The following is a 27,869-nucleotide window of genomic DNA, read 5'->3' on the forward strand; positions in this document are numbered from 1 at the left end:
AGTTAGTTGGATTTCATGTTTTATCTTGAAGGGAAAATAGGATATATATTTTTTTTTACTTTTTCCCAAGCGAGAGCCTCTTAATAGACTGCAGTTTTTGGTTGATCTGTTGTCTCGCTCTTTTACGCTTGTCCTCTCTTTCTCGTGTCGATTCCTCGTCAGGATCCGTCCGGCGGTCCCTCCGGGACGAAGACGACGTAGAGCCTGAGCGGTACGCTGGGGTCCCCCCAAGTTACGGGACTCTGCCTCGCGGTCCCAGGCGTTCCTCGTCGCTCACAGGTCCGGGAAGGGGTGCCGGTTCGGCTCCTTGGGGCCTTTACGCCACCATGACGCGCCCGGGGCGTCCCGTCGCCGCCGGGGGTCCGACCCCGCCCCTGCGTCTGGACGTGCCGCCGGACGACGACTGGCGGCGGCGGTCGGACGCCCGGGCGGACGGGAAGCAAACCCGCCTCCTCGACCGAACGCCGCCGTCGCTCTGCTCGCTGTGCCGCCGTCTTCCGGCCGCGCCGCCGCGACTTTTCTGCTTCTCCTGCGCCGCCTACGCTCGCCGCTACCGAGCGGCGCCGTGACGCCCGTTATTCAGATGTGCCTACGAGGGAGGCGACGTTTGCAAGATCTGGCCTTGCGTGCCGCTTACATCTTTGCAGCTCGGGACCGCCGAGAGGGCTTCGCTCCTCCTCCCCCAAACTCGCCGAGGACGACGACGTACAACATTGTGCACAAGTCTTGGGTCGCCACTAGTTGGAAAGTTTTGTGGGAATTACAGGAACTGAAAATAATTGAATGGAATGTTGCAACATAAATATAAAGATTTTATTTTGTATTACCTTACCTGCTATTTTTAGCCTCACTTTGCCAGTGTTAAACTGTAATAGTTTCAGTAAAGCTCCTGTGTGAGGTCACATGCACGCAAATCCTTGTCGGTCACGCCTTGTGTATCTGATAGGTTGATTTTCCTCAGATGCGGTGGTTTCTTTTAATGGAGAAAAAAGCGGGTCTGGTGTCATTCCATTCCAAGCAAAAAAGTAAATAAATTGGTCAAGCGACGGTTTAGAACTGCGAAAACTGCTCGGTAACGGCATCGTGAAGTCTGCTTTTTGCAGCCAGGATTATTCTCAAAAATAATCGTATTTTTGTCCCAGCAGCATAATTGCCCAAGTCATTTTTGAGCCTTTTAACAAAAAAAAAAAAAAAAAAACCAAAACCCAAATTGATCAATAAGAAAAGTGCAGTTGGCTCCATTCAACCTTCGGATCGAAACTGAGAATGTACGGTAAGAGAAAGACCAAAAAGCACAATTCTTAACAAACACTTTGCGCTTTTTTCTTTTTTCATTTATAGTGACAGCAAGTTCAAAAATGTTTTGTCAGTCGTGTTATTCGGTTAACAATGTTTCACAACCTTCATGTTGGTCATTTCCTGTTTTATTGCCAGCCCAAAAATGAGTAAGTGCAATATTATTATTATTATGATACAGAATATTTTCAGAATGGTTTTCGCACCTCCTCCCTCTTTGTTCTTCATTCTCCACAAACTTCTCAACTTGAGAAAAACTAAAAAATATATATATATATTTTAAATATACTTCAACAGAATTTCCATTCGTGGATGTGCTCCCATTCGTGGCCTTCTACTTTTATTTTATGACGACGGCGTTGCTAAGGCAACAAATGTAGTGGCCGGCGCCAAAGACTTTCGCACGACCGTTTTGTAAATGTTTTAATTTATTGTGTCGGCCGCGCGCGTAGAGAAACGTCAACTAGTTTTCTAAAAAGTCAAGTTAGTGTTTGGATTTTGAAGACTTGCAGCTAATATTTAGCATGTTTTTCCTCCCACTTTTAGCCTTCAACTTGATGCCTGCATCATATCGATCGAAATGAATGTTAATACAAATATATATGCACATCTTTTTTTTTAACGTCCATCTTATTTAAGCTAAAGTTTGCGCTTGGTGCGTTTCTAGGAAGGAGCTTTGTGTAATTTGATGACTTTGTTGTGCTGACAACAAACGAAGCGCAAACACAAAATTCTTCCTGATTGGGAATGATTAAGATTTTTTTTTATTACTTGGTTCACTTTTAGTCCAAGTTTTGATTTGATTGAGTTTCTATTTTTGATTCTTATTTTTGTACTGCGTAGAACGGACATGATTAAAATGTTTCAAAAGGTAAAGTTTGTTTGTATTTGAGTCGAACGTACCAATTCAACAACATTTAGCACCATTGCTAGAAGCTATTGATTTTTTTCTTCACAAATGCTTACTTGTACGTGAATATGAAAAGCAATACATATTTTTGTATCGCGTTTTAAGATTTTGTGCAACTGGTGTCTTGTGTGTGCTAAGAGATCACAAGTTTCTGGAGCAATGAGCGTTTATTGGCGTCCGAGGACATGCAACACTGCGAGAGGCTGTCGTGGACTGACGCAGGTAAGTAAACATAGAACAACATAGATAACGTCGATAAAGGATCAACCCATCACACCTAGGAGAGGTGAGACAACCAATAATCTACGATATGAGCCGAGGAAGTGGCTTTTTTGCGGCCCTGTTAGCGCTGTGCTACCGATCTGCTGACGTATTTATTACAGTGTCACAGTGATATTTACTGGTAAGTTTTATTTTAACGGCCCTGATAGCGCGGCGCTAGCGTTAGCACCGCGCTAGCCTTACACTCTTTTTGTATACCTTCCTTGTAAATATCTCGTGTTTCAATGTGAGCACTTGTGGCTTTTACACAGCTGCGGCGTATGTATGTACCAAATGATATTTCCTTTACAAATGTACTCTTGAGAGGTTGTAACCTGGTACGCTCTGTAGGACGGGAATTACGGTACATTTCAAACCCTAAACTTATTTTCCAACTCCTAATTGTGGTTTGGAACCTCGCTTCTGAAGCCAAACTTTCTTCATTTTCAACAAACTTCCTCTCCGCTGGAGTGTCATCAATTTATGTAAATTAATGTCTTCGGCAAAAGTTACATGACGCCTTATTCTGATGCCCCAACTTTTTGATACGAGTACATGAAACACCAAGTTTAATCTGAAATCGATTTTTATATTCTACCTGTTTATGCAGTAGTCACTGGTAATCCTCCTCTTATAATTATAATATTTGATTTTTCCAAGAGGAGGCACTTAGGCCTCATCTGAATATGGGGAAAAAATAAGTTATTTGGAATTTGATGCTGTGGGGGGGGGAATGTAAAATTTTACTTCTCAAGAGAACTCCAAGCAAATATGGGAAGGCAAAGAAACGAAAGCAAAACTGCTTTTGAGTCTCGTCATCGTCAAAATTGACGTAAAATATATTTTTATTATTATTATGCACGGTAAACTTATTCTTATTATACATTACATTGTATAAATATTTATGTGTATAACAAAATATTGCGTAGTCGATATGCTAAAAGCCAAAGCAGTATTCAAATATGATTTTTGTGTGGAAAAAGAAGAATTTATTTGAAATTCACATCAGGAAGAGCAATAATTTTCTCTCGGAAACGAAAGTAAAAGTCACGTGTTGAGAAATGTCGGCGAGCTGACGTTGGCGACTTTTCAAACTTTTTCTTTTTTTGGGGTCATTCGCTCGGCGAGTGACGTCCTCTCTTTTGGGCATCTCAGTCAGAGTCTTTCCTCGCTCGCGCCGCCCTCAGGTTCCCCGGGGCCGCCGCGCCACGTTCGGCGTGCCGTCTCGTGACTCCGCCCACTCCCCGCCCCGCAGCTCCAGTCTCAGCTCCTCCCCCTCGCGCAGCCTCAGCCCGGCGCTCCGAGCGACGGGCCGCGATGTCGCGCGGGCGCCGGGCGGTTTCACGTCCACCGCGAGGGTGAAGACGTAGACGCCGTCGACGGGAGCCCGGAAGGTTCCGCCGGCGGGAACGTCTGCGGGGAGAAGGAGCGCTTTCAATGTGTAATTTTATTCCCGACGCTCATCGGTGACGCCGTCGCGTCTCACCTGGCGCCACCCTCCTACTCCGACGTCCTCCATCTCTCTTCTTCTTCTTCTTCTCCTTGTTCACGAGGATCCGGTGGAGTTTGTCGAGCTCCAGCGCGACGCGGCTCCTCTCCAGCACGTCGGCGTTGCTGAAGACGCTCTCGAAGGTCCTGAGGTGTTCCTCCAGGCCTCGCCTGAGCTGCGCCACGTCCGCCCGCAACGCCGACGTCGCCTCCTCCTGCCGCCGCTCCTCGGCGGGCCCGCAGCAGGTCGCCTCCTCCATCTGCCGCAGGTTCACCTTCAGCTCCTCCACGCTCCTCTCCAGCTTCCACAGGTCGCCGCCGTCCCCGGACGGTTGCCCCCATCCGGCGACGCCCGGCGACCACCTCGACGGTTCGTCAGCCGACGGCGCCTCCTCCGCGCCTCCTGCGAGGACCGCTCGCAAATCAAGTATCGGTAGGAGCAAAAGTCAAATATTTGTCAAAAAAGCCAAAATGTAAAAGCAAAAGTTGAAAAAAAAAAAAAAAACAAAAACAAAAAATCATCACCAAAAGAGAACACCAGTAATTGACAAAATGCCCAATTTGTTATTTAAAAAAAAAAAAAAAAGAAATTGTCAAAAATATTTTGCTTAGTAATAAAAAAAGAAATAGTTACAAAGTACAAAGCAAAATGAGAAAAAAAATCTCATTACTGGTAAGTAAAAAAAAAAAAAAGTAAAAGTAACTAAGCAAAAGTGAATAACGGTTAAAACTAAAAAATTGAAAAAGTAAAAAAAAAAATCCCAAAGTAAAAGTCATGATAGTAAAAAAAAAAAAAAATACAATCAAATCATAATAGTAAAAATAGAAATACAATAGTCATAAAAAAGTGAAAGTCAGTCTTGTCCTGCAAAATTTTTCTCTCGTGAAAAATTTCCATCGGGTGCGTCAAAACTGCCTACCCGGCTCGTCGGCGGCGAGGCTCAGGTTGCGTCCGCCGAGCATCTGTCGGAGGACCCTCAGGTTCTCCTTGAGGGCCGGGATGGAGTGGGCCTCCTGGTCCTGCACGGGCCACTCCAGGAACTCCAGAACCTCCTCGCCCAGCAGGATCTCCAGAACGTCGCTGTGGCGGATGGCGTCCTTCAGCAGCGAGTTGAAGGACGCCGACAGGCGCTTCATCTCCGCCAGCACGCGCTCGATTTCCTCGGACGCCGGCGGGTCGGCGCTCCCCCGGGTCTCCGCCTGAGCCCGGACCTCCCGCACCAGGACGCTGAGACGGCGCACGGACGACTCCAAAGCCGTCGTCCGGCTCCGCTCTGCCGTCATCCACTCCTTCACCTGAAGACCACGTGCACAAAATACCCAATCTCACACGCGATGACCCCTGAACTCGTAACCTCCGAACTTAAGAAAGCTTAGAGGCAAAGCACTACTTCTCAATGAGATGGAGCTCCTCCTCTCACTCCAACATATGGTGGCCAACGCAATCGGGAGGGGGCTCGGGTTGCCGCCGTACCTGTTGCAGGCTTCCCTGGAGCGCCCGCTGGGCCGCCTCCCGCCGCCGCCCCTCCTCCAGGGCCAGGCGGTTCTTATTGGCCAACTCCGTGGCGTTGACCACGCCCCCCTGCAGCCGCCCCAGCGCCTCGTCCAGGCGCCGGCAGTCGCAGTCGGACGAGTCGTTCTTGTAGAGGACGGAGTAGAGGTAGTCCACGTCCACGTCCATCTCTTGGAGCCGCTGACCCTGCCGGGTCAGGTTCCCCGCCAGCTGCTCCACGCGGTCCAGCACCGCCACCTTGGCCGCCTCCACCTCCAGGCCCGTCTCCATGAACTGGACCTGGCCGGAGCGCGCCGTCTGGTCCACGCGGTCGCGCAGCGCCTCGGCCTCGCGCCGCAGATGCCGGAGGCCGCTCAACATCACCTCCACGTTCTCCGTAAGCTCCTCCACCTGAGGTAGGAGGCCACAAACGCTCACCGCTAGCTGTGAATCGCCGGACCCGCCGGTGGCGCCGGGAAAAAGTCCGATTCCAAAAATAACAAACATCAATGAGTCATATCAATTTTTTAAAAAAAGGCCTTTTGAAAAACAAAGTCATTGTCCATAAAGTCGAAAATTTAAAGTCCATTGAAAAATAAAACGCTCAATAAGTTGTAAGGTGCAATAAATGGGCTCTGAGTAAAATAGGAAAAATGAAAACTGAAAGGAATTGTGAAGAAGTAAAAGAAATATACAAAAAAGTCAAAAGGTTGAAAAGCAAGCAAGCAAGTAATCATAAAAAAAAAAAAAAAAAAAATTGTGTGGCCCGCGGGTGGCGCCAGTTCACCTTGATGCTGTTGTTGACCACCATGTTGTCCAGACGCTCGATGGCCTCCCACACGGCGGTTGGGGCGGGGATCTCCGACATAGTGAGGCGCACCCCTTCCGGGGGAGGGCCCGGTTCCGCTCCCTGTTGCTCTTTTTTCCGTTCCTGCTCCTGCTCCTGCTCTTGCTCCACTTCCTGCTCCAGCTTGATCTCGGCCAGGCTGGCGTTCAGGGCCTGCAGGCTCGCCTGGCGGAAATCCAGTCCCAAAAGTCAGCGTCCCAAAAGTTCAAGACGGGACATTTTCAAAGTAAGAGAAAAGGAAGGTTACACTTCAAAATAAATCAGTTGAATTTGAAAAATAACCCCCCCCCGACCCCACCTACAAAATGTTTAAAAGTGATAATGTAGTACGTGCGTACGTGCAGCATCTTGTTCTGTCGTTTGATCTTGAGGTCGAGGTCGGTCTTCAGGTTGGTGATGTTGTATTGCAGCGTTGCATGCTGGGAGTGCAGTTCGCCCTCCAGCTGCTGCCGCAGGGCCGCCTCCCGCCGGAGGCTTTCGTCGCTCTCCGGCCGCGTCGCGTCCCGCGCCAGCTGGTCCACCCGCCGCCCGAGCTGCTCCAGCGAGCGGTTGAAGTGCTGCAGGGTGGGTTGCAGCTGAGACATCAGCAGCGCCACCATGTGGGGGAGCGGCAGCGCTGCGGGGGCGGCGACGGCGGCTGCCTCCCGTGAGACAGGAGGCGCTGCGTCCTCGTACGAGCCTAAAACGCAACAACAACGCGTTGATTCACCAGGTCGGTTGTAAAACGCTATCATATCATATCATACTACTCAAACAGATGGGTGGGCCCACGTGAGCCCACCCACACGCACACCACTTCCTTTAGTACAAAACCACACAGAGTTCGTAGGTCAACAACAGGAAGTCTTGGTGGCGGGGGTGGGGCCAAGGGTCGAAAGGCCAATCAAACAAAGTCGGGTCAGCGGGCAACATTTGGCACCGGATGAGTGAAAACCCGATTTACGGCTCAGGTTGGAAACTTCCTGTCCCCCAAATGTGGACGCGCAAACACTCGTCGCGGGTCCGTCCGCTCGCTAGCGGACGTCACAATTTCCGATGCGACGTCGTCGATTCTCGCTTGATCGTAAACTTCGATTCTCATTCGCGAGGCGACGTGTTTACAAAAGTAGAAGCGGCCCCTTCCTGATGTCTAGTCATGACTCATTCCAGTTTTTTCCATTCCATTTTCCCAGCTGCTTATGTGTGGCAACATCAAGAATTTTGTGGAACCAGTTTCGGATGTGGTAAAGAGGGACTTAATTCGAAAGCAGAAGTTATCTATTTACTAGTCGATCTACGTTCCTACAGTCACCTATGGGCACGAGCTATAGGTTGTGACCGAAAGAACAAGATCCCAATTTCCTCCGTAGGGTGTCCGGGCTCTCTCTTAGAGAACGGGTGAGAAACTCTGTCATCCGGGAGGGGTTCAGTGTCGAGCCGCTGCTCCTCCGCATTGAGAGGAGCCAGATGAGGTGGCTGGGACATCTGATCCGGATGCCTCCCGGACGCCTCCCTGATGAGGTGTCCCACCAAAAAGAGACCCAAGGATGACGCAGCACACGCTGGAGAAACTATGTCTCTCGGCTGGCTTGGGAACGCCTCGGTATCCATCCGGAAGAGCTGGAAGAAGTGGCTGGGGAAAGGGAAATCTGGGTATCCCCTGCTGAAGCTACTTCCCCCGCGACCTGACCCGGAAAAGTGGTAGATGATGGATGGATGGGTGTCCGGGCTCTCCCTTCGAGATAGGGTGAGAAGCTCGGTCATCCGGGAGGGGTTCAGTGTGGAGTCGCTGCTCCTCCGCATTGAGAGGGGCCAGATGAGGTGGCTGGGGCATCTGATCCAGATGCCTCCCGAACAACTCCCTGGAGAGGTTTTCCGGGCATGTCCCACCGGAAAGAGACCCCAGGGACGACCCAGGACACATGGAGAGACTTTGTCTCTAGGCTGGTTTGGGAACGCCTCGGCATCCCTCCGGAAGAGCTGGAAGAAGCGGCTGGGGAAAGGGAAGTCTGGCTATCCCTGCTGAAGCTCCTGACCTGTCCCGGTCAAGCAGTCAGGATGGCCGAGCGGCCTGAGGCGCTACGTTCAGGTCGTAGTCTACTCTGTAAGCGTGGGTTCGAATCCCACTTTTGACAGCCGTTCGTTTTGTAATGTTGTTCAGCAGTTTCATGCATGATAACAAAGTTTTTTTTAAAAAATTCTAGTCGAACAGATCTGAGAGGAAATTGCCGGAACTGAGAATAATGAGACGGGAAAAAGTTCTTTGAAGGATGATGTCATACTAGCCTGGTTACCAGGGTCAAGGTTCGGCGGCGGGGCAACTAATGAACACAGGAAGTGATGTCATGCTGACCTGTTATTTATCATGATGGCTACGGTTTATGCCCAAACACGCAATGTCTTTTTTCATTCATGGAAGAAATTAAAAAAAAATAAAAAATCATCGTGGCAACCAAAGAAGACTTCTTGGATCCGGTTTCAAACCCGTCGTCTTTTCACAATACACACCGAACATTCACGCTCACCGGGATGGAGGCGCTCCTGCTGGTCGTGTTTTCGGGCAGGGTGCGGGACGTGCTCCCGATTCTGGCCGTGGACGGGTTGCTGGACTAAGGTAGGCTTCGGTTCAGGGTCCGGATCCTGGACACGGACGGGATACCGGACATTGTCCCGATGGGGTTCACGGGTGGGATGCTGGACGTGGTCCTGATTTGGCACACGGATGGGATACTGGGCGTGCTCCTGACTTGGGACGTGGACAGGATGCTGAACACGGTCTTGATGCCGAGCGCGGTCCTCGTGACTTTGTGCACGGCTGACGCTGTGCGACGTGTTGACTGACCCCTGGTGGTCGTTCTGCTCTCTGTTTGGATCGCTGCGCTGTTGCTGGGTCGAGACGCCTGGAAGACAGTCGCAATTTACATGTACAGTTAATATACCGTCATTTTTTTTTTCCACACGCTTTCAACCCTGCGGTTTATGCGGAGATGCGGCTAATTTGTGCATTTTTTATAACGGCCGCAAGGAAAAGGTAAGAGTGAGACCGGTGGAATATATGTGCCGAGGAAGTGACTTTTACCGGTCCGGCCCTGTTAGCGCTGCGCTAGCGTGTTACTGCCGTGTCTCAGTGATTTTTACCGGTATGTTTTTTGTTTTTTTAAACCGGCCCTGTTAGCGCGGCGCTAGCGTTAGCATTAGCTTTGTAAACATCTCGTGTTTCAATGTGGGCACTTGCGGCGTTTACACGGCTGCGGCCTGAGTACGTACCAAATGGTATTTCCTTTACAAATGTACTGGGTGAAGCTTATCACCAGGTGCGCTCTGTAGGCCGGGAATTACGGTATACGACGTATACACATTTGTTTACGTGATTTATATTGATGAAAAAAAAATTGTAAATGCCTTGACATGTTGAGGGAATGGTTTTAGGTTTCAATCTATCCATTGACGAATACACAGAATCACAGATTGACCAGGAAGTGATACAAGTCTGTTCCCAGAACTACAGGGGGTGCCCTTGAGCAAGGCATCAGCGCCAATGCCGCCACTAAAAAGTGACGATTGAGGCGAAGAATTAAACGGTAGTCTGGTCGCTCGAGACCCAAGTGGTATAAGGTGCCAAATTCACGTTGTAGTCTACTCTGTGCGCGCGTGTGGGTTCAAATCCCTCTTCTGACATGACCTTTTGGTAAGAGTTGATGTCGTACTGACTCGGAAAGGGAAGGATGAGACGAATCGAGACAAATCAAACGGGAAAAGCACAAGATGGCACAATAAAAGGTTTAGCGAAGAAAGAATGGTTTGAAGCCGGCGCCGGAAGTCTTTTGATCTTCCTTGAAAAGCGAACGCGAGCAGGAGAGGAAGTCGAGCAAAGATTCCCGCGTCAGACAGAAGACCTGATGGGGAAACTCTCTGCTGACCGTGCAGTTTGGTTGTGGGGGTCAGCGACAGAATCATCCGCAACAAACGACCCTGTCATCACTTCTACTTCCACTTTGGGAGTAACGGCACCGTGACGAGCCAGTCAGCAAGGCACTAACGTTTGGGTGCTCACATTTCGAGGGCAAGACGGACTTCCACAGGTTGTGTGTCTCTTGATTCTGTCCACGGTTCGAATCCCATCCCTGACAGCAGCTTTCGAGAACAAAGTCTTCTTCCAGAACTTTACGTGGTTCAGCCATCCATTGTCTTAACCACTTATCCTCACAAGGGTCGCGGGGTTTGCTGGAGCCTATCCCAGCCGTCAACGGGCAGGAGGCGGCGTAGACCCTGAACTGGTCGCCAGCCAATCGCAGGACACATGGAGACAAATTTAGAGGGTCCAATTATTGTTGCATGTTTTTGGGATGTGGGAGGAAACCGGACTGCCCGGAGGAAACCCAGGCAGGCACGGGGGGAAGATGCAAACTCCGCACATGCGGGTCCAGTGAGGTCAACTGTGAGGTCAACGCTGAGACCGCCGTGCCGCCACTCGGTTCATTGCACTCTTTGTTCGCAATGTTGCTCTGCCCTTGAGCAATGCAGCAAATAAATCAGAATGGCTGAGACGTCCAAGGCATGATGTTCAAAATAACCATCCACCCAGTCTTTTTGCAAAAACTGCTCAGATCCACTTGAACAAGGCATCAAACCTTCAAACAAGCAAGCCTCAATATTTGGAAAAACGTCACCGTTACGTGAATTTTAATAAACTTTGGCATCGCGAGGTATCAAAATGAGACCGGATCGAGCTGGCCTCAGTTTTGGAACACCAAAACACTTGACTAGTGAGTCACGGTTGGTGTATTTTAGTATTTGGAGTTCCTCTGATTGTGTCCCGCGTCTCTGCGGGGGCTGACGGCTTAACGTTATCGACTTGGCGGGAAGTGCTTTGAATCGGAGGCGTGGCGGGACAAAGTGGCCGCTCAGCGTTCGGACTTTTTTTTTTTTTTTTTGGTGTTTTTCAACAACCTGAGAACTTCTTCAGAATTTTCCACAATAGAGTTTTTTCTGACTGAACCCAATTTTTCCTGTTTGAAGGGCTGTCGGACGGGGGGACGCCGGCCAAGCCGACAAAGATTATGACCAAGACGTCACCGGCCCTTGCGTATCACGGCAGGTGCTGCGTTCAGGTTGTAGTCCAGTCGGTAGGTTTGGGTTCCAACCTCACATCTGACAGAAACCTTTGGGCAGATCCACATTCTAATCATTTTGACGTGGAGGACATGGTCAAAGTTTCCATTCCTCCGGTCGAAACACAAAACTACAGATCCTTTCAGATCTGTAGTTGCCCCTGGGCAAGGCATTACCCCCAATCCCACCCAATTGAAATTTAAGTCACGAGAGCAAAGAAGTTGCATGAAATGTGGTATTGGCAGACCGGTTGTTAGCGGTACTAGTCCGGACTGAAGTACAGCAGCAGAACAGTCAGACTGATCAAACGGTCTGAGGTGCAACGCAGAAGTCAAAGTTTACTCGGTCGGTCTGGGTTCAAAACCCACTTCTGGCAATATCTTCTGGGGATGTAGTCGTTTTCCAAAACTGGAGCGATACATTTGAGCAATTGCACCCAAATGAACGGAACCAAACTTGCCACAATATCCAGAACAAGGATGAAGTTACATCTAGCGTCTGATGTTTGGTTATTTGGGCTCGTTAAAGGTATTGGTCTAAGGTTTGAAGCGCTATTATCAGGTTGTAGTCTAGTCGGTAGGTGTGGGTTCGAACCTCACATCTGACAGAAACCTTTGGGCAGATCCACATTCTAATCATTTTGACGTGGAGGACAAGGTCACAGTTGTCATTCCTCCGGTCAAAACACAAAACTACAGATCCTTTGAGAGCTGCAGCGGTGCCCCTGAGCAAGGCACTACCCCCAATTGAGATTTAGAGCGAGAAGTTACATGAAATGTGGCATTGGCGGAGCGGTTGTTAGCGATACTAGTCCGGACTGAAGCACAGCACCAGAACAGTCAGACTGATCAAGCGGTCTGAGGTGCAGCCCACAAGTCAAAGTTTACTCGGTCGGCTTCAAAACCCACCCTCTGGGAACCTAGTTTTCTTCCAAAACTCCAGAGATACATTTGAGCAGTCGCACCCAAGTGAAGGGAACCAAACTCGCCACAATATCCGGAACACTGATGAAGTTACATCTAGCATCTGGTGTTTGGCATTTGGTTATTTGGACTTGTTAAAGATGTTGGTCCAAGGACTAAAGCGCTATTATCAGGTTGTAGTCTAGACTGGGTTTGAACCCCACTTTTCGGAGTGGAGTGGTTTGTTGGAGCGATGCAAGTCTACTTGCAGAGTTGCGGAAGAACCGTGAAGCAGTTTAGCTCCGTTTTACTGACCGATCAAGTTCAATCTCAAAAGGAGCTTAAACCGCCCCTTAAACCGGATTCTTGGGTCATTTCAACAAGATAACGCAAACAAAAATTCTCGGGACTCATCGGAGCTGCTGCCTCGATACGCACCCAGACTTGCCGGATGCGGTTTAAAAATACTTCTGGCCTCTCATCGGGTCACGACAACATTACGTTGTCGGTCCATTGTCGGCGGCTGTCAACTTCGACCTGGCAGCGGTTTGACGGCGAGGAGCTCCGCCGGGGTGAGTCAGCGTGGACAGGATGGGAGCAGGGTGACCGAGAAAGGAAAGGAGCGGGGGCGATGGTTTGCTCAAAACTTCCTCCAGGGGGGGCCGTTTGGACCTTCCGATGACCTGACGCTCACTTTCTGAACTGCTTTGCTTCCGCAAATTTGTGATAATAGGAAAAATACGTACGCGTGTGTAGAGAACGTGTGGGATGCTCGGACGTTTGGGTGGGCCACCGAGTCGAGGTTTTGATCCTCCACATTGAGAGGAGCCACATGCGATTGTGATACCTCCGAGAATCCGCGGCGGTGAGGACTTCAGGGCACGTCCAACTGGAAGGAGATGCCGAGGACGACTCAGGACACACTGGAGGGACTTACGTCTCTCTCTCAGCTGACCTGGGAACCCCTCGAGATGCCCCCAGTAGACCTGGACGAGGTGGATTGCCATGTCAAGTCCAAATACCAACGTAGAAGAAAGAAACTTGACGGGATTCTGATACAAGTGTGGTTGCAAAGGCAGCGCGTAGTGTAGTAGTGGTTATGTGGACCGACCTCACAGTTCTGAGGTTTTGGGTTTGAAGCTGAGCTCAGATTCTCCCTGTTCTTACATTGGTTTTTCCTTCACTCAAGACTAAATCGTTATATGTTGAGTCCATATGTTCGATATGTTCCCCGCCGCTGATTTTGTTTGTAGAGTCGTGCCATGTGTGAGGTGGTACCAGCAGCGTGGAGACTTCCGGGCGCTCTCTGGACTCCAGTTCCTCCGATCTGAGGCGAGGTCGCAGAGTCGGTCTGTGCATCGGCGGCTGTCGAAGACCGGTTGACGTTTAAAGCACAAATACGATCACATGAGCTCGCAGGATGTTGCTTTTATTTACGTCTGGCTCCTTTTCAGGACGTCCCCCCCCCCCCCCGGACGCAAACCAAACAAGTCTCTTTCCCACAAAACGAAGTCTGGACTAAATTAAACCACTACTGGACCTGAATAGACTCAAGGAGGGGATACCAGAAAAAGACTATCAATAATAGAGACCCACGGAAACAAAATGTTTGGTTTCGAGATACTTTTAGAAAAAAAGTCAACGTCACAGACAAACAATCGAGATCCTCAAAACTTGTTGCTTGGTCGCTTTCCTTCCTTCGAAGGTCGGAAATGTTCTTGTGACAAAATTGGTTTCATTTCCATTCAGAAATATGCCGTAGAAAAACTGTATATGGGATGTAAGCGGTTAATTTTGCTAGCTTTGCTACGTAAATTAAGATTCTACACTTTTAGCTCTAAAATCCATCCATTCATTTTCTTTTGCTGCCTATCCTCACTAGGGTCGCGGGGAGTGCTGGAGCCTATCTGCGGGTTACACCCTGGGTACACCCTGAACTGGCCGCCAGCCAATCGCAGGGCACGTGGAGACAAACAGCCGCACTAGGGGCAATCTAGAGTGTCCAATTAATGTTGGATGTTTTTGGGAAACTGGAGCACCTGGAGAAAACCCACACAGGCACGGGGGAGAACATGCAAACTCCACGCAGGCGGGGCCGGGATCGAACCCAGGTCCTCAGAACTGTGAGGCCAACGCTTTACCAGCTGAGTCCACAGTCCCGCCTTATCCCTAACAATAAATAATAATAATAATAATAGGTTACACAGTCAATGATTGGTTACCACATCTGCTTCACAGTCCTGAGGACCGCGGTTCAAATCCCGGCCCTAGCTGTGTGGAGTTTGCAGGTTCTCCCAGTGCCTACGTGGGATTTCTCCAGTCGCCCCCCACATCCCAAAAACGTGCAACATTAATTGGACACTCTAAATTGCCCACAGGTCTGATTGTGATTGGTTGTTTCTATGTGCCCTGCGATTGGCTGGGAACCAGTTCAGGGTGTACCCCGCCGCCTCCTGCCCTAAGTTAGCTGGGATAGGCTCCAGCACTCCTGCGAGCCTTGTGTGGATAAGCGGCTCAGAAAATGGATGCAAGTGTGTTATCAAACTGTACTATGGAATCTTTCCTCATGAAGAACAATAGATACAGAGTTTGCGTGGAGTTTTTAGACATAAAATGAAAACGAAGTACATTTGTGAGACATGGTGATTGACGCGTAGCGGCAGGCGGTCGCCGTGGCAACGCTGTGAGTTAAAGTGCGTCACCTGCGTCGTCGCAGTTGTCCCCTCCGTGTCCCGGACAGCATCGCCACAACAGCGCCGTGGTCACCTTCTGGTTCTGCCTGTAGAGCGGCCGAGTGGACAGCTTGTACCTGCGGGCGTGGACGCATGGCACTAGTAGCTTGTTTGTTCGAAAAAGTATTTGATTGGATAGCTGAGGGTTTCGTACACGACAACATGCGCCAGCAAGCACGCGGGCAGTAGCATGCAGTACACGTAGTGTCACGTCAGTAATACAAGAAATCGAGTTTTTGTTGTTGTTTGTTTACATGACAACTTGGACCTGCACATATACTAACACACACTGTATTAGTTAACATAGCATTAGCACACATGGCAATATTAGTGTATCATATTAATAATGAAGAAAAAAAGTTGTTTTTCATTTCGTGACGAGTGGCACCTGCACACGTACCGTCATTTCCGGCCTAATTTGTGCATTTTTTCCCAACGGCCGCAAGGGGGCACTCGAGCGGAAACGGTAAGAGCGAGACCGGTGGAATATATGTGCCGAGGAAGTGACTTTTACCAGTCCGGCCCTGTTAGCGCTGTGCTAACGTGTTACACTCATGTCTCAGTGATTTTTACTGACGTATTTCTTTTAAGCGGTGTTGACTGTCTGAGCGCTCCCGGTGCTAAAAAGTCTCCTTGTGATTAAAATGCGCATTAATATACGCGCATGCTTATATATTTTGTAAACTTCCGGCCGGTCTGAAACATCCCCATCCCTGCGTCAACATGTGCCGTTCGACAACTTGTCACCGCATGTTCATGTTCACTATGGTCGTCTCAGAAAGACGTACGGAACGAACGTACATGGTTAGCATATAACGAATGTTTGCTACCTCTTTGTAGAAGAAGGGGAGCTATGAGACCGGAAGATTTCGCAGTAAGCATCTGCTCCGTACCCAGAGTTCCCCTGTTAGTAACACATGCACATTCATCACAAGGAGAATTTTCAGCACGGGGGGGAGCGCTCAGGTCCTGTTAGCGTGGCGTTAGCTTTAGCGCGGCGGCGCTAGCGTTAAACTCTCTGCGTACCGTCTTTCTGTGTAAATATCCCGTGTTTCAATGCGGGCACTAGCGGCTTTTACACAGCTGCGGCGTATGGATGCACCAAATATTAATATTGTATTATTGTAATTACAATGTTGTAATATTGTCAATATTTCCTTAACAAATGTACTCGGTGAGGCTTATCACCAGGTGCGCTCTGTAGGCTGGGAATTACAGTACTTGTACACACCTACACGTAGGAGTATTATACATTGCATTAGTATGCGTAGCAGTAGTGATGTGTGACAATAGTAATACAAGAACAAGTATTAGTAATTCACATCCTTGTAGAGTGCACAAAGTATTAGTATGACTAGTATAGCAGTAGAAGTCTGTCATACTGATAATTCTGCACAATTAACAGTATATGTGGTTTCTGCCTTGTGTGAAAAATTGTACTTGTATACAATTCTGTACATAGGAATGCGTAGCACTGTTATGCAAAGCAGTAGTACACATGGCAGTAGTAGTAGTCAGACGAGCAAACAATACAAGAAATTATTTCGACAAGAATTTATAGCTGTAGCTTCCTTATATGGCAAGTTGGTACCGGTACACATACGTCGACACATAGTAGTAGTACACGTATCATGAGTATCCGTGGCAGTAGTAGAATGTCAGATGCTGCAAGTAATACAAGAAAGAGTTTATTGCCGTTGTCTCCTCACATGATCAGATGACAGTCCGGGGTCCCGCTCGGACACGGACTTTGGGACTTGATGGTGTACTTTTCCGTCCCGCACGCCACCGCCACGGTGACCGTTCGCTTCTGCACAAACGCACACCAGTTCCTGCAAACACACACACGCGCGTTTGGACATTTCACGTCATCGGCGTTATTACTATTCGTACTATCCATTCTTTTTTTTTTTTTTTTTAGAGCCGCTTAGCCTCGCAAGGTGCCGCGGGAGCGCCAGCTAACTGCTCAACCGGGTAGCATCCACAGGGGACGTAGAACCGAACGACCACCGGGACTCAGATTCACACATCGACGAGAAATTTAGCCCGTTTTTGGGGATTTGGGTGGAAAAACCGGAGCGCCCGAAGAAAAGCCACACAGGCGGGGCTGGGATTTGAACCCCCCCCCCCCGGTCCTCAGAACTGCTTGAAACGCGACGGGTACAAGAACTCAAATCGACACGCTCGGCTCGTTCGCTTGATTGTTTGAACAGCTTCAGCGGTCCGCAATCCATATTTTCCCCACGCGCTCACGCTTTCCTGCTGCCCGCAGATAAACGAGCCGACGGGAAAACATGACTTCATACGACGTTTGGACTTTTATTCCTCCATTGTTTCCTTCACTTCCTGTTTGCAGGGGGCGTGGGGGCAATTCCACAGTTTAACGACTGGATCTACTTTGGGCTTTGTATGAGTTCAGCAGAGTACAACGTAGATCATCGCGGCATTTATGACAATTCATATGAAAATACTTGCAGATGCGACCGGGAACTAGGGGAAGTTTTCTATGTTTACCATATTTGGTTCCTGCTAAAAATCATTGGCAATTTCTTATCTGGAACATTCTTCCAGTGGCTCAGTGGGTGTCAACTTTTTGAAAGGAAGGAATGACGTATTTCACACTGTAAACACACAAAGATTTCTTAACACAACGTTAGGAAGAGTCGACAGAGCACACTTCCAACGCTTACCTTCTGCTTCGGAGAAGACGCCATCTAGATCGGACGGGATCTGGTTCAGTGCCTGTGGGAATTGGAAGTAATTTGGGTCCGTAGTGCTCAAGATCAGTAAGGACGGGAATCAGAAGCGATCTTGATCAGGACAGTTCAATGTGAAGCGGTCGAGATCGGAACCGATGCAAATCCAAAGCAGTTGATGTACAGACCAAAGTGGATTTGGATCGGAAACCATCTGGATCAGAACTGATAGAATCAGAGCAATGTGGATCAGAAGCAATCAAAACCACAACCAATGTCCTGCGTATCAAAAAGTTTTTTGGGGTTTATTTTTAGCTCAGAACCAATTGTGAATGAGAACTGGTGTTAATCAGAAGCGGCACAAATCAAAAACATTCCACATCAGAAGATATGTGAACCACAAGTAAAGTAGGTCCTAAGTGATCAGATCAGAAGGGATCTTGATCAGTACCAATGTCAATCTGAAGTAATCTAGGTCAGAACTGATGCTGATCGGAAGCAAGATGAATCAGATGGGATCCAGAGCAGAAGCAATGTGAAACCAAAATGATCTAGATCAGAAGTAATGTGAATCAGAAGCATAAAGAAAGAAAAGAACCAATGTACCCTAAATTCAAAACAATCTACATCGGAACTGATGTGGATCAGAAGCAAGGAGAATCAGAAGAGATCTAGATCAGAAGCATCAAAAGGCAGAACCAATGTACAGTAAATTAAAAACAAATCTAGATTGGAACTGATATGGATCAGAAGCAAGATGAATCAGAAGGGATCCAGATCAGAAGCATCAAAAAGCAGAACCAATTTACAGTAAATTAAAAACAATCTAGATCGGAACTGATGTGGATCAGAAGCAAGATGAATTAGAAGGGATCTAGAGCAGAAGCAATGTGAAACCAAAGTAATCTAGATCAGCAGCACCGGGGATCAGAAGCATCAAAAAGCAGAACCAATGTACTGTAAATTCAAAACAATCGAGATCGGAACTGATGTAGACCAGAAGCAAGGAGAATCAGAAGGGATCCAGATCAGAAGCATCAAAAAAGCAGAACCAATGTACAGTAAATTAAAAACAATCGAGTTCGGAACTGATGTGGATCAGAAGCAAGGACAATCAGAAGGGATCCAGATCAAAAGCAGTGTGAAACCAAAGTAATCTGGATCACCAGCAGCGGGGATCAGAAGCATCAAAAAGCAGAACCAATGTGCAGTAAATTCAAAACAATCGAGATCGGAACTGATGTAGACCAGAAGCAAGGAGAATCAGAAGGGATCCAGATCAGAAGCATCAAAAAAGCAGAACCAATGTACAGTAAATTAAAAACAATCGAGTTCGGAACTGATGTGGATCAGAAGCAAGGAGAATCAGAAGGGATCCAGATCAAAAGCAGTGTGAAACCAAAGTAATCTGGATCACCAGCACCGGGGATCAGAAGCATCAAAACCAGAACCAATGTACAGTAAATTAAAAACAATCGAGATCAGAACTGATGTGGATCAGAACCAAGGAGAATCAGAAGTGATCCAGATCAGAAGCATCAAAAAGCAGAACCAATGTACAGTAAATTAAAAACAATCTAGATCGGAACTGATGTGGCTCAGAAGCAAGGAGAATCAGAAGTGATCCAGATCAGAAGCAATGTGAAACCAAAGTAATCTAGATCAGAAGCCCTGTGGATCAGAAGAATGTAAAATCACAATCAATATGAATAAAACATAATATGAGAACCAATCTGGACCCAAATCAATATGAATCAGAAGTCTTGCGGATCAAGACGTAATCCACATCACAACTGATGTGGATCAGAAGCTGCGTGAATCATAAGGAAACTCCATCCGAACTGTTGGGGCAATCCAGATCAGAATCAATGTGCATCAGAACCAGCATCGGTGGATCCACACCGATATGGGTCTGAAGTCATTCGGATCAGCACCAACGTGTTGCTCTCATTTGAAGTTTCTTCTTCTTCGTCTGGTGGATGTGGCGACACACGAGCGCCACCTGCTGTCCACGAGAACGCCGACATGCGCCGCGAGGTCAACAAGTCCCGTGGGAGTACGGCAGGCTGAGTCCGAGACCTGGCGCGGGGCCTGCAAAGCGTCGGTGCGGGTGGCAAACGTCGACAACATGCTGGCAGTCAAAACACGCCAAAGACTTTCCTTCTTCCTCGGAGCGAAGGCGCCACGCGCTTGCCTGGAATGTGACGGACCGCGTTTGATATGATATGTTGTTATTTTCGTACTTTTGGATGTTTCGCTTTTGAACTCGGGGGTGGGGGCAAAATACAGACCGGGAGGAGGCCGCAAGAAATTGACGCACTCCCTTAAAATAGCTTTAGAGTTGCCTGTAGACGCCACGGGCCGGTGGCAAAGCACTACTTTTGGTTAAATGAAGTTCTTGTATTTCCTCGACACCAAAATTCCCCCAAGATGACAGCCTGCCACTACTTTTGCCTACTTGAAGCTCCTCACTTCATTTCAACATAGCTCATTGATACAAAGAAGCTGTAAGAGGAGAGCAAACAACTAATTTTGTTAAAGTGAAGCTCCTTAACTCACTTCAACAGAGGTGCTTGGAACTAAGGAGCCACGATTTGGTCGCAAAGCATTAATTTTGTCTAAATGACGCTCCTCAACTCACTTCAACATCATTCATTGATGCACAGATGTTGCAAGATGATAGAAAAACAATTTTGTCAAAGTGAAGCTCCTTCACTCACTTCAACAGAGGTGCTTGGAGCTAAGGTGCCACGATTTGGTCGCAAAGCATTAATTTTGTCTAAATGAAGCTCCTCAACTCACTTCAACACAGTTCATTGATGCACAGATGTTGCGAGATGATAGCAAAACATTAATTTTGTCTAAATGAAGCTCCTCAACTCACTTCAACACAGTTCATTGATGCACAGATGTTGCGAGGTGATAGCAAAACATTAATTTTGTCAGAGTGAAGCGCCTTAACTCACTTCAACACAGTTCATTGATGCATACATGTTGCGAGATGATAGCAAAACATTAATTTTGTCAGAGTGAAGCGCCTTAACTCACTTCAACATGTGCTTGGAGCTAAGGTGCCACGATTTGGTCGCAAAGCATTAATTTTGTCTAAATGAAGCTCCTCAACTCACTTCAACACAGTTCATTGATGCACAGATGTTGCGAGATGATAGCAAAACATTAATTTTGTCAGAGTGAAGCGCCTTAACTCACTTCAACATCATTCATTGATGCACAGATGTTGCGAGATGATAGCAAAACAATTTTGTCAAAGTGAAGCTCCTTCACTCACTTCAACACAGCCGCTTGGAACTAAGGTGTCACAATTTGAAAGTACTCAAATGTTTGCTTTGACCTGAGCACAAAAACTGACTAACTGAGGATGAGTCCCCAAGTTCCATCCATCCATATCCATTTTCCAAGCTGCTTATCCATACTAGGGTCCATACTAGGCGAAGGGGTCGCTACACCCTGAACTGGTCGCCAGGGCGCATATTGACAGAATCCATCGTAAGACACTAATTCAAGACAAACGCCCCCCCCGACTTACCCACTTCGGGCCGGGTAGTTCCCTCCATCCTGCATCAGGGGGGTCTCCTCTGTGGCGCTGATGACGCCCGCCGCCGCCGCCCCCCAGTCCTCTGCCTCGCCCTCCTCCCGCTCCACCTCGGGGTCTCGGGCCCTCACGTCCCCCCGAGCGCCCAGCAGCAAGGCCAGGAGAAGGACCGGAACCCCGACGGCTGCCATGATCACTGCCGAGTGAGTGGGGGGCTCACAAACCCGCCGCCTGCTTTTAAAACCCAAACAGAGAGAGAAATAGAGAGAGAGAGAGAGAGAGAGAGAGAGAGAGAGAGATGAGGAGGGGGAGGAGGAAGAGGAGGAGGAGGAGGAGACCGCTCCCACCTTTCCCAGGAAGTCGCATTTGGGCGAGGACACGACGATCAGGACAAACGCTGAAAAGGCAGCGCGATAATTCAAATCACGTCAAAGAGGATTTCATTGTCGGATGAATGGATGGACCGACACAGAGGTACAAAAAAATATCCATCCATCCATTTTTCTTTTGCCGCTTATCCTCACAAGGGTGGCGGGGGTCGCCGGAGCCTATCCCGGGCTGTCAACGGGCAGGAGACGGGGAACACGCTGAACCGGTTGCCAGCCAATCGCAGGGCACATCGAGACAAACAGCCGCACTCACAATCACACTGAGAGACAATTTCCATGCATTCCATTTTGTTCACCTCTTATCCTCACAAGGGTCCCAGGGAGTCCTGTAGCCTATCCCAGCTGTCAACGGGCAGGAGGCGGGGAACACCCTGAACCGGTCGCCAGCCAGTCGCAGGGATGGAGACAAACAGCCACACTCTCAATCACACCTATGGGCAATTTAGAGTTTCCAATTAATGTCACATTTTTTTGGGGGTGTGGGAGGAAACCGGAGTGCAAACCCGGAGAAAAGCCACGCAGGCACGGGGAGAACATCCAAACTCCACGCGGGCGGGGCCGGGATTGAATGCGGGTCCTCAGAACTGTGAGGCCAACGCTAAACCACCGTGTTGCCTAGCTAAAAAAAAAAAAAAAAATAGCTAAAAAAATACAACACTATTCTTACAAGAGTGCATATTTACTCTTGTGGTATGATTTCATAAAATCTTTAAAGAAAAAGGTTAAAACAAATTATTAACAAATCACTGAAAAATGTCCGAACTAGAAAAAAAAAAAGATTTGTGTACAATTACAGTTCTCAGTGCTCAGATCGCCTCCAGCTTTTCTTGCGAACCTTGTGAGGATAAGCGGCTTGGATAATGATGTGATGGATTTTTTTGTTTTCCTCAATCAACTTCATCCCGACTGGCAACCAGTTCAGGGTGTACCCCGCCTCCTGGCCGTTGACAGCTGGGATAGGCTCAAGCGCTCCCCGCGACCCTCGTGAGGATAAGCGGCAAAGAAAATGGATGGATGAACTTCATGCTGATTGGATTTCCTTTTCAGTGAGTCTAAAACCTCTTCGTAGAGGACCAAGCGGCGGTGAAACCCTTCAAACTTTGGGGGTCCGCCGACTTGCGTCCCCCTCGGCAGCGTCTGCGGTCACCTGACATTTGAATTTCTTCCTCCTCGGCTCCACTCGTCGCTCCTTCGCCGAGTCCTCGACTCCCCCCCCCCCCCCCCCCGATCGTCCCCCCCCCTTCTCTCTCCATCTTCATCCCCTTCCTGTGGTGCGATAAGGACGCAGGAAATCCACGACGCCACTTCCTGTCACGTTCTGAATGGAGAGAAAATGTTGGAAACGTTGAAACTCAACATCCTTCCAGACACCTTTGGTGCTAATGAACAAGCAAACAAAGAAAAAACAAAACAAAAATATGTATTTTGATTTATTTGCGTTAATAAACGAACGGACATTTTACTTGTGGTTTTCATCGGTGACTAAAGTGAAGCGGGTTTGAGGCTTCCTGTTGTAGGACTTTTCCACAGGGAGGGGCCACGTGCGCGTCGCACTTCCGAGGATTGTTGTAGCCGAGGCCTGTTGGGGGGGGGGGGGGGGGGGGGGAACTGAAGCAAAACACGACGAGAACGTTCGTATTAAATTTCATCACATGATGCTGCCTTTAGGCGGAACGGTGGTAAAGTGTTGGCCTCACAGTTCTCAGGACCCGGGTTCGATCCCGGCCACGCCTGTGTGGAGTTTGCATGTTCTCCCCGTGCCTGCGTGGGTTTTCTCTGGGTGGGCATTGCGATTTCCACCCACATTCCCAAAATCAATCCATCCATCCATTCTATTTTGCCACTTATCCTCACGACGGTGGCGGGGAGTGCTAGAGCCTATCCCAGCTGTCGACGGGCAGGAGGCAAAGTACGCCCTGAACTGGTCGCCAGCCAATCGCGGGTCACATTGAGACAAACAGTCGCACTCACAATCACACCTACGGGCAATTTAGTGTCCAATCAATGTTGCATGTTTTTGGGATATGGGAGGAAATCGGAGTGCCCGGAGACAACCCATGCAAACTCACAGGGAGGGCTGGGATCGAACCCGGGTCCTCAGAACTGTGAGGCCAGCGCTTTACCAGCTGCTCCACCGTGCCGCCCATCCCCCAAAAACATGTAGCATTAATTGGACCCTCTAAATTGCCCCAAGGTGTGATTGTGAGTGCAGCTGTTTGTCTCCATGTGCCCTGCGATTTCCTGGCGACCAGTTCAGGGTGTATCCCGCCTCCTGCCCGTTGACAGCTGGGATCGGCTCTAGCGCTCCCCGCGACCCTCGTGAGGATAAGCGCCAAAGAAAATGGATGGATGGAAGCTGCCTTTCTATCTATCTATCTATCTATCTATCTATCTATCTATCTATCTATCTATCTATGTTGTTCCTTGGGAACGTGACAGGGAAGGTTTATTTTCTTAACTCGTGAAATTAATCATGCGCTACTGTCCGGTCATGCTGCAAATTTTAATAACTACGACGAAAAGTGAAACAAAACCCTGCAACCCATCGGCTGTCCGTCCCCAGTGGCGAATAAAACCTTATTATTATTATTATTATCAATGTTATTTTTCCTTCTCTGAACACAGCTCGTGTCATCAGAAAATATTATTCATGGGAACGTTTGGAACTTGCCGCGCTGTTTTGGTTTCCATTTAACGAGGAAAGATGACGATAAAAGTTAGCAAGCCAGCTGGAAAAAAGACAGAAATAATCTAAAGTTGACCCTTAGGGGGATTTATGATAACCTTGACCATGTAAATGTGTCATTTTTTGTTTTTGTTTTCATTATTGAATAAAATGAAACCGAAACGATTTGTACAACAAATGAAGTACTGTCGCTTTAAATGTCAACGTTGGCAAGACTGCGTTTCTAACTTGTGGCCAGCAGAGGGCATCGCGTTCCCGTGCATTACGTCAAAGCGCGTCACGGCTCCAAACAGGCAAAAAAATTGACGAGTAAATCAACAATGACTGTGCAAAATCAAACAGTACGAAAGTAAATACAGCAGTGATGCTTATCAATAAGAACTACGTGCCAATAATAATCAATAAATTCGGATTTTTACCAGGATAGGGTCCTGGGCACTGATCTAAAAAAATAATAAAAAAAAATGGATAGCGCATACACCTCAAGCGGTGTGTCGATTAGTTGAAGCCAGTCGGCCGCCATGTTGGTACTCCCAAAACGTGTGGAGAACATGGTTTAGAGGGTTTTTCTCAATGTTTGTCACGTACAATTAAAACTGGTCGTGTGAGCTTGACATTTTTTTAGTTTTTGGTAACATGAAGGATTTTTAATTCGATTTGGTAAGGCAAAAAAGGTTAAGTCCAAACAAAAGACATGGAACACCGTGACTAGCAAGAAACCTTGCATATTACCGCGGCCCGATTTGCGCGACATGTTAACTTTTCCCGAAATATGCTGTGAAGTACTATCATCATAGCATAGCAAAAAAAACCCTAAGCATTTCGTGTCATAAAAACATTCAATTTTAATTCAATCAGTTCGATATATTTTTGGAAATAAGTACTCGCAATGGGAAAAAAAAAACATGCTAAACGCATTGCTCATTTGTTGTCCCTGCGGCTGTCCCATTTCAGACAGAAAATTTCAACTTCTTCCCTCGCATTTGAAAATCTAATTCAATTTGCAGAGTTCTGTATTATGAAACTCATCAAAAAATTCACAGAAAATGTGCTTACCCACTGATTAAGTTTGGGAAAATATTGACAGATTTTTCACAAAAAAAGTCGGCCTATAAAGATGAAGCGGAGAGTAAACAAAAACCGTAAACAAAACTTTGTCCAAGTGAATTAAGATCATCAGAAAATAAAATAAAAAAACACTTTACAAACAAATATTTCTAACTTACCTGCGGAATGTTTTCTCACAGCCACGAAACTGGCGATCGCTGCACAGGTCGGCATGCTTCTTTTGGGAGTATCAAGATGGCGGATGGCGACTTCACTTTTGGTGGCCAATGAGCCATCCAGTCTTTTTTTTTTTTTTTTTTTTAAGCTCAGTGGTCCCGGGGGAGTGACTGGCGGTTTTTTTTTTCGCACATGCGCAGTAGGGCTGCGCGGAAGTGCGCGCAGGGTTTCGCGCTCCAGCATTTTCGCCTTCTTTCTCCGCCGCGTTGCACAACTACTGCTACAAGTAAGAAATCTCATTTGCCGTTGCTACAAGTGCACAAAATGTCAGGTGCCGAATGTCTCGCGATGCATCGACTGAATAAGTGAACGCTCACCTGAGTTAATCGAAAATCTTCCATTCGACCAAGTTAAAAAAAAAAATGCGAACTCGGAATTAGTTTGCCAAACCTTTTCGCAATTTTTTTGGTTTTTGTTTCGCCATACTATCTAAATTATGTGAAATTTCATCAAGCGAGCGTCTTATTTATGTGCACTTTTAAAGCATTTCACTGTAGATTATGATGTAAACAGTAAACAAACAGTAAGTTTAATAACAAAAAAATATATAAATCGAGACCAGAGCTCGTAATTTTCTCCTGCGGAAAAAAAAAAACATCATTTTGTTTGTGCTATTTTGTGTCATTATTTGACATTTTGATGTATTGCCTGTAATAGTGTAAAATTGACCTGCAATATTATTTTCTGATGATCTAAGTAGAAGCGGTCACCATGACTCAGCAAGTTTGCGCCTCGCAGGAATGGGCGCAATCTGTTCATCATCATCATCATCATCAACAACAACAACAAACGAACCGGACATGTGGAATCTCCCAGAATGCACTTTTCATCTCGTCAGCTCCATTCCAGCCGTAGTTGCCAACAAGATTGTCAGATAGACGACTCGAAACAGATCACGAGAATGGAAACGTTTTGCCGTGCGCAAACAAGCGTGCGTTCGAATTCATTTTAACGTGAGAAAGTGTTACGATTTTCCGCTCATTAAATAGAATATGTATTCCGAGAACAGGTTGCGCTCATTTGACCTGACGTCGGCTGGCTTGTTGTTTAAAGCGGGGGGGGGAAGATGCTCGCGAAACAAACGTTTGTGTTGGAAACGTCCTCCGCGGCGGCCTCGATGTTTTTCATCAACGATTAATTGTGTTCATCTTTTTCTTCAACGCTTCCCGGTGTCCAGTGATGTCGAGCAAGGTCGCCGTGGTAACAGGGGGCAACAAAGGCATCGGCTTGGCCATCGTGCGGGCGCTCTGCGAGCAGTTCCGCGGCGACGTCTACCTCACCGCCAGAAACGAGTGCGTCCGGTAACGCGCCGGCCCGCCCGCCGTAACGCCGACAAAACGCTCTTCTCTTCGGCAGGGGGCGCGGCCAAGAGGCCGTGGCGGCCTTGAGCGACGGCGGGTTGAAGGTCAACTTCCATCAGCTGGACCTGGACGACGTCGCCAGTATTGCGGCGGCGGCCGACTTCTTCAAGCACAAGTACGGCGGCGTGGACGTGCTCGTCAACAACGCCGGCATCGCTTTTAAAGGTACCGCTTTCGCACCAAAGTTAGCTATCTACCCCCTTTCAAAAGGTTCAGTATATACAAAACATGGTTGCACAAGTGTGCACACCCTCTTCTAACTTCTAAATGGTGGCTTGTGCGTGCTGACTCCCCGTCCAGTTGCAAAAAGGTGTGCACACTTGTGCAACCACGTGACCTCATTTGTTTAGTTTTATTGCTCAATGGCTCTCTACAGGTTATAGGTCACATTAATGTTGTGGACAACTTTTTAAATGATTTACCTTGGTCTCTTTTTTTTTTCTCCTTCCCCATCACGAAGAAATAGCATTTCAGCAGGGGTGTGTCGACTTTTTAAACCCACCGTATATATATGTTGACGTTTACTCAAGATCTCCGTAGACACTCATGCCCAGTGACAGCCTTTATGATCACAGGTGGCAAAAGTACCGTAATTTCCGGCCTACGGAGCGCACCGGATTATACTGTAAGCCTCACCCAGTATTTGTAAAGTAAATACCATTTGCTACATACCCACCCGTGTAAAAGCCGCAAGTGCCCACATTGAAACACGAGATATTTACAAAGAAAGACGGTACAGAGAAAGAGTTTTCAAAGTTTTAATACCTTAGCTTAGCTTAACAAAGCAACAACACGGTAGCATGAACAGTGCTGGTTAAAAATAAACATACTTAAATACATGAGATGCAGCAGTAACACACCAGAAACACGCTAGCACGGCG

At 47.8% G+C, this 27,869-nt stretch overlaps 3 protein-coding genes and 1 non-coding gene across 11 annotated transcripts in view; 3 read left to right on the forward strand and 1 right to left on the reverse strand.

Annotated features, from left to right (window-relative positions):
* LOC133509362 (inactive ubiquitin carboxyl-terminal hydrolase 54-like) overlaps window positions 1-2,488 on the forward strand; it is a 31,525-nt gene extending 29,037 nt beyond the window's left edge. For 2 of the 4 annotated variants that reach the window (XM_061836222.1, XM_061836223.1), the window contains 2 exons: window positions 163-2,167; window positions 2,345-2,363. In XM_061836222.1, the coding sequence (XP_061692206.1) occupies window positions 163-569 (407 nt within the window). In that variant the 3' untranslated portion in view covers window positions 570-2,167; window positions 2,345-2,363. Of the gene's footprint in view, window positions 1-162; window positions 2,168-2,344 lie in introns of all 4 variants that reach the window. The other 2 variants (XM_061836221.1, XM_061836220.1) reach the window with 2 other exon arrangements.
* A 797-nt stretch (window positions 2,489-3,285) lies between these two features.
* Window positions 3,286-22,851, reverse strand: LOC133509364 (multimerin-2-like). 4 transcript variants are annotated; one of them, XM_061836227.1, is made up of 13 exons: window positions 22,805-22,851; window positions 21,616-21,665; window positions 21,263-21,499; window positions 16,729-16,851; window positions 14,990-15,096; window positions 13,566-13,652; window positions 8,799-9,173; window positions 6,633-6,973; window positions 6,235-6,459; window positions 5,430-5,858; window positions 4,876-5,251; window positions 3,954-4,358; window positions 3,286-3,880 (listed from the first exon to the last, which is right to left on the reverse strand). In XM_061836227.1, the coding sequence occupies exons 3-13, from the start codon at window positions 21,457-21,459 to the stop codon at window positions 3,651-3,653; spliced, it is 2,895 nt and encodes a 964-aa protein (XP_061692211.1). In that variant the 5' UTR covers window positions 21,460-21,499; window positions 21,616-21,665; window positions 22,805-22,851; the 3' UTR covers window positions 3,286-3,650. The 4 variants fall into 4 exon arrangements, with proteins under 4 accessions (XP_061692211.1, XP_061692208.1, XP_061692210.1 ...); XM_061836224.1 differs by lacking the exon at window positions 22,805-22,851 and having other exon boundaries at window positions 21,616-22,278; XM_061836226.1 differs by lacking the exon at window positions 22,805-22,851 and having other exon boundaries at window positions 21,263-21,502; window positions 21,616-22,278.
* On the forward strand, window positions 8,326-8,408 carry trnal-cag (transfer RNA leucine (anticodon CAG)). Its single transcript has one exon. It is a non-coding gene; the product is annotated as a tRNA-Leu (tRNA).
* Window positions 22,852-25,735: 2,884 nt separating the features above from the next.
* The window catches only part of cbr1 (carbonyl reductase 1), a 5,124-nt gene continuing 2,990 nt past the window's right edge, over window positions 25,736-27,869 (forward strand). The window contains exons 1-3 of one of the 2 annotated variants that reach the window (XM_061837731.1): window positions 25,736-25,853; window positions 26,805-26,919; window positions 26,984-27,153. In XM_061837731.1, coding sequence (XP_061693715.1) covers window positions 25,760-25,853; window positions 26,805-26,919; window positions 26,984-27,153 — 379 coding nt within the window. In that variant the 5' untranslated portion in view covers window positions 25,736-25,759. Of the gene's footprint in view, window positions 25,854-26,343; window positions 26,581-26,804; window positions 26,920-26,983; window positions 27,154-27,869 lie in introns of those variants that run through there. The other variant, XM_061837732.1, reaches the window with a different exon arrangement.

This window comes from Syngnathoides biaculeatus, chromosome 12, assembly GCF_019802595.1.
Source record: "Syngnathoides biaculeatus isolate LvHL_M chromosome 12, ASM1980259v1, whole genome shotgun sequence".
Taxonomy (NCBI): domain Eukaryota; kingdom Metazoa; phylum Chordata; class Actinopteri; order Syngnathiformes; family Syngnathidae; genus Syngnathoides; species Syngnathoides biaculeatus.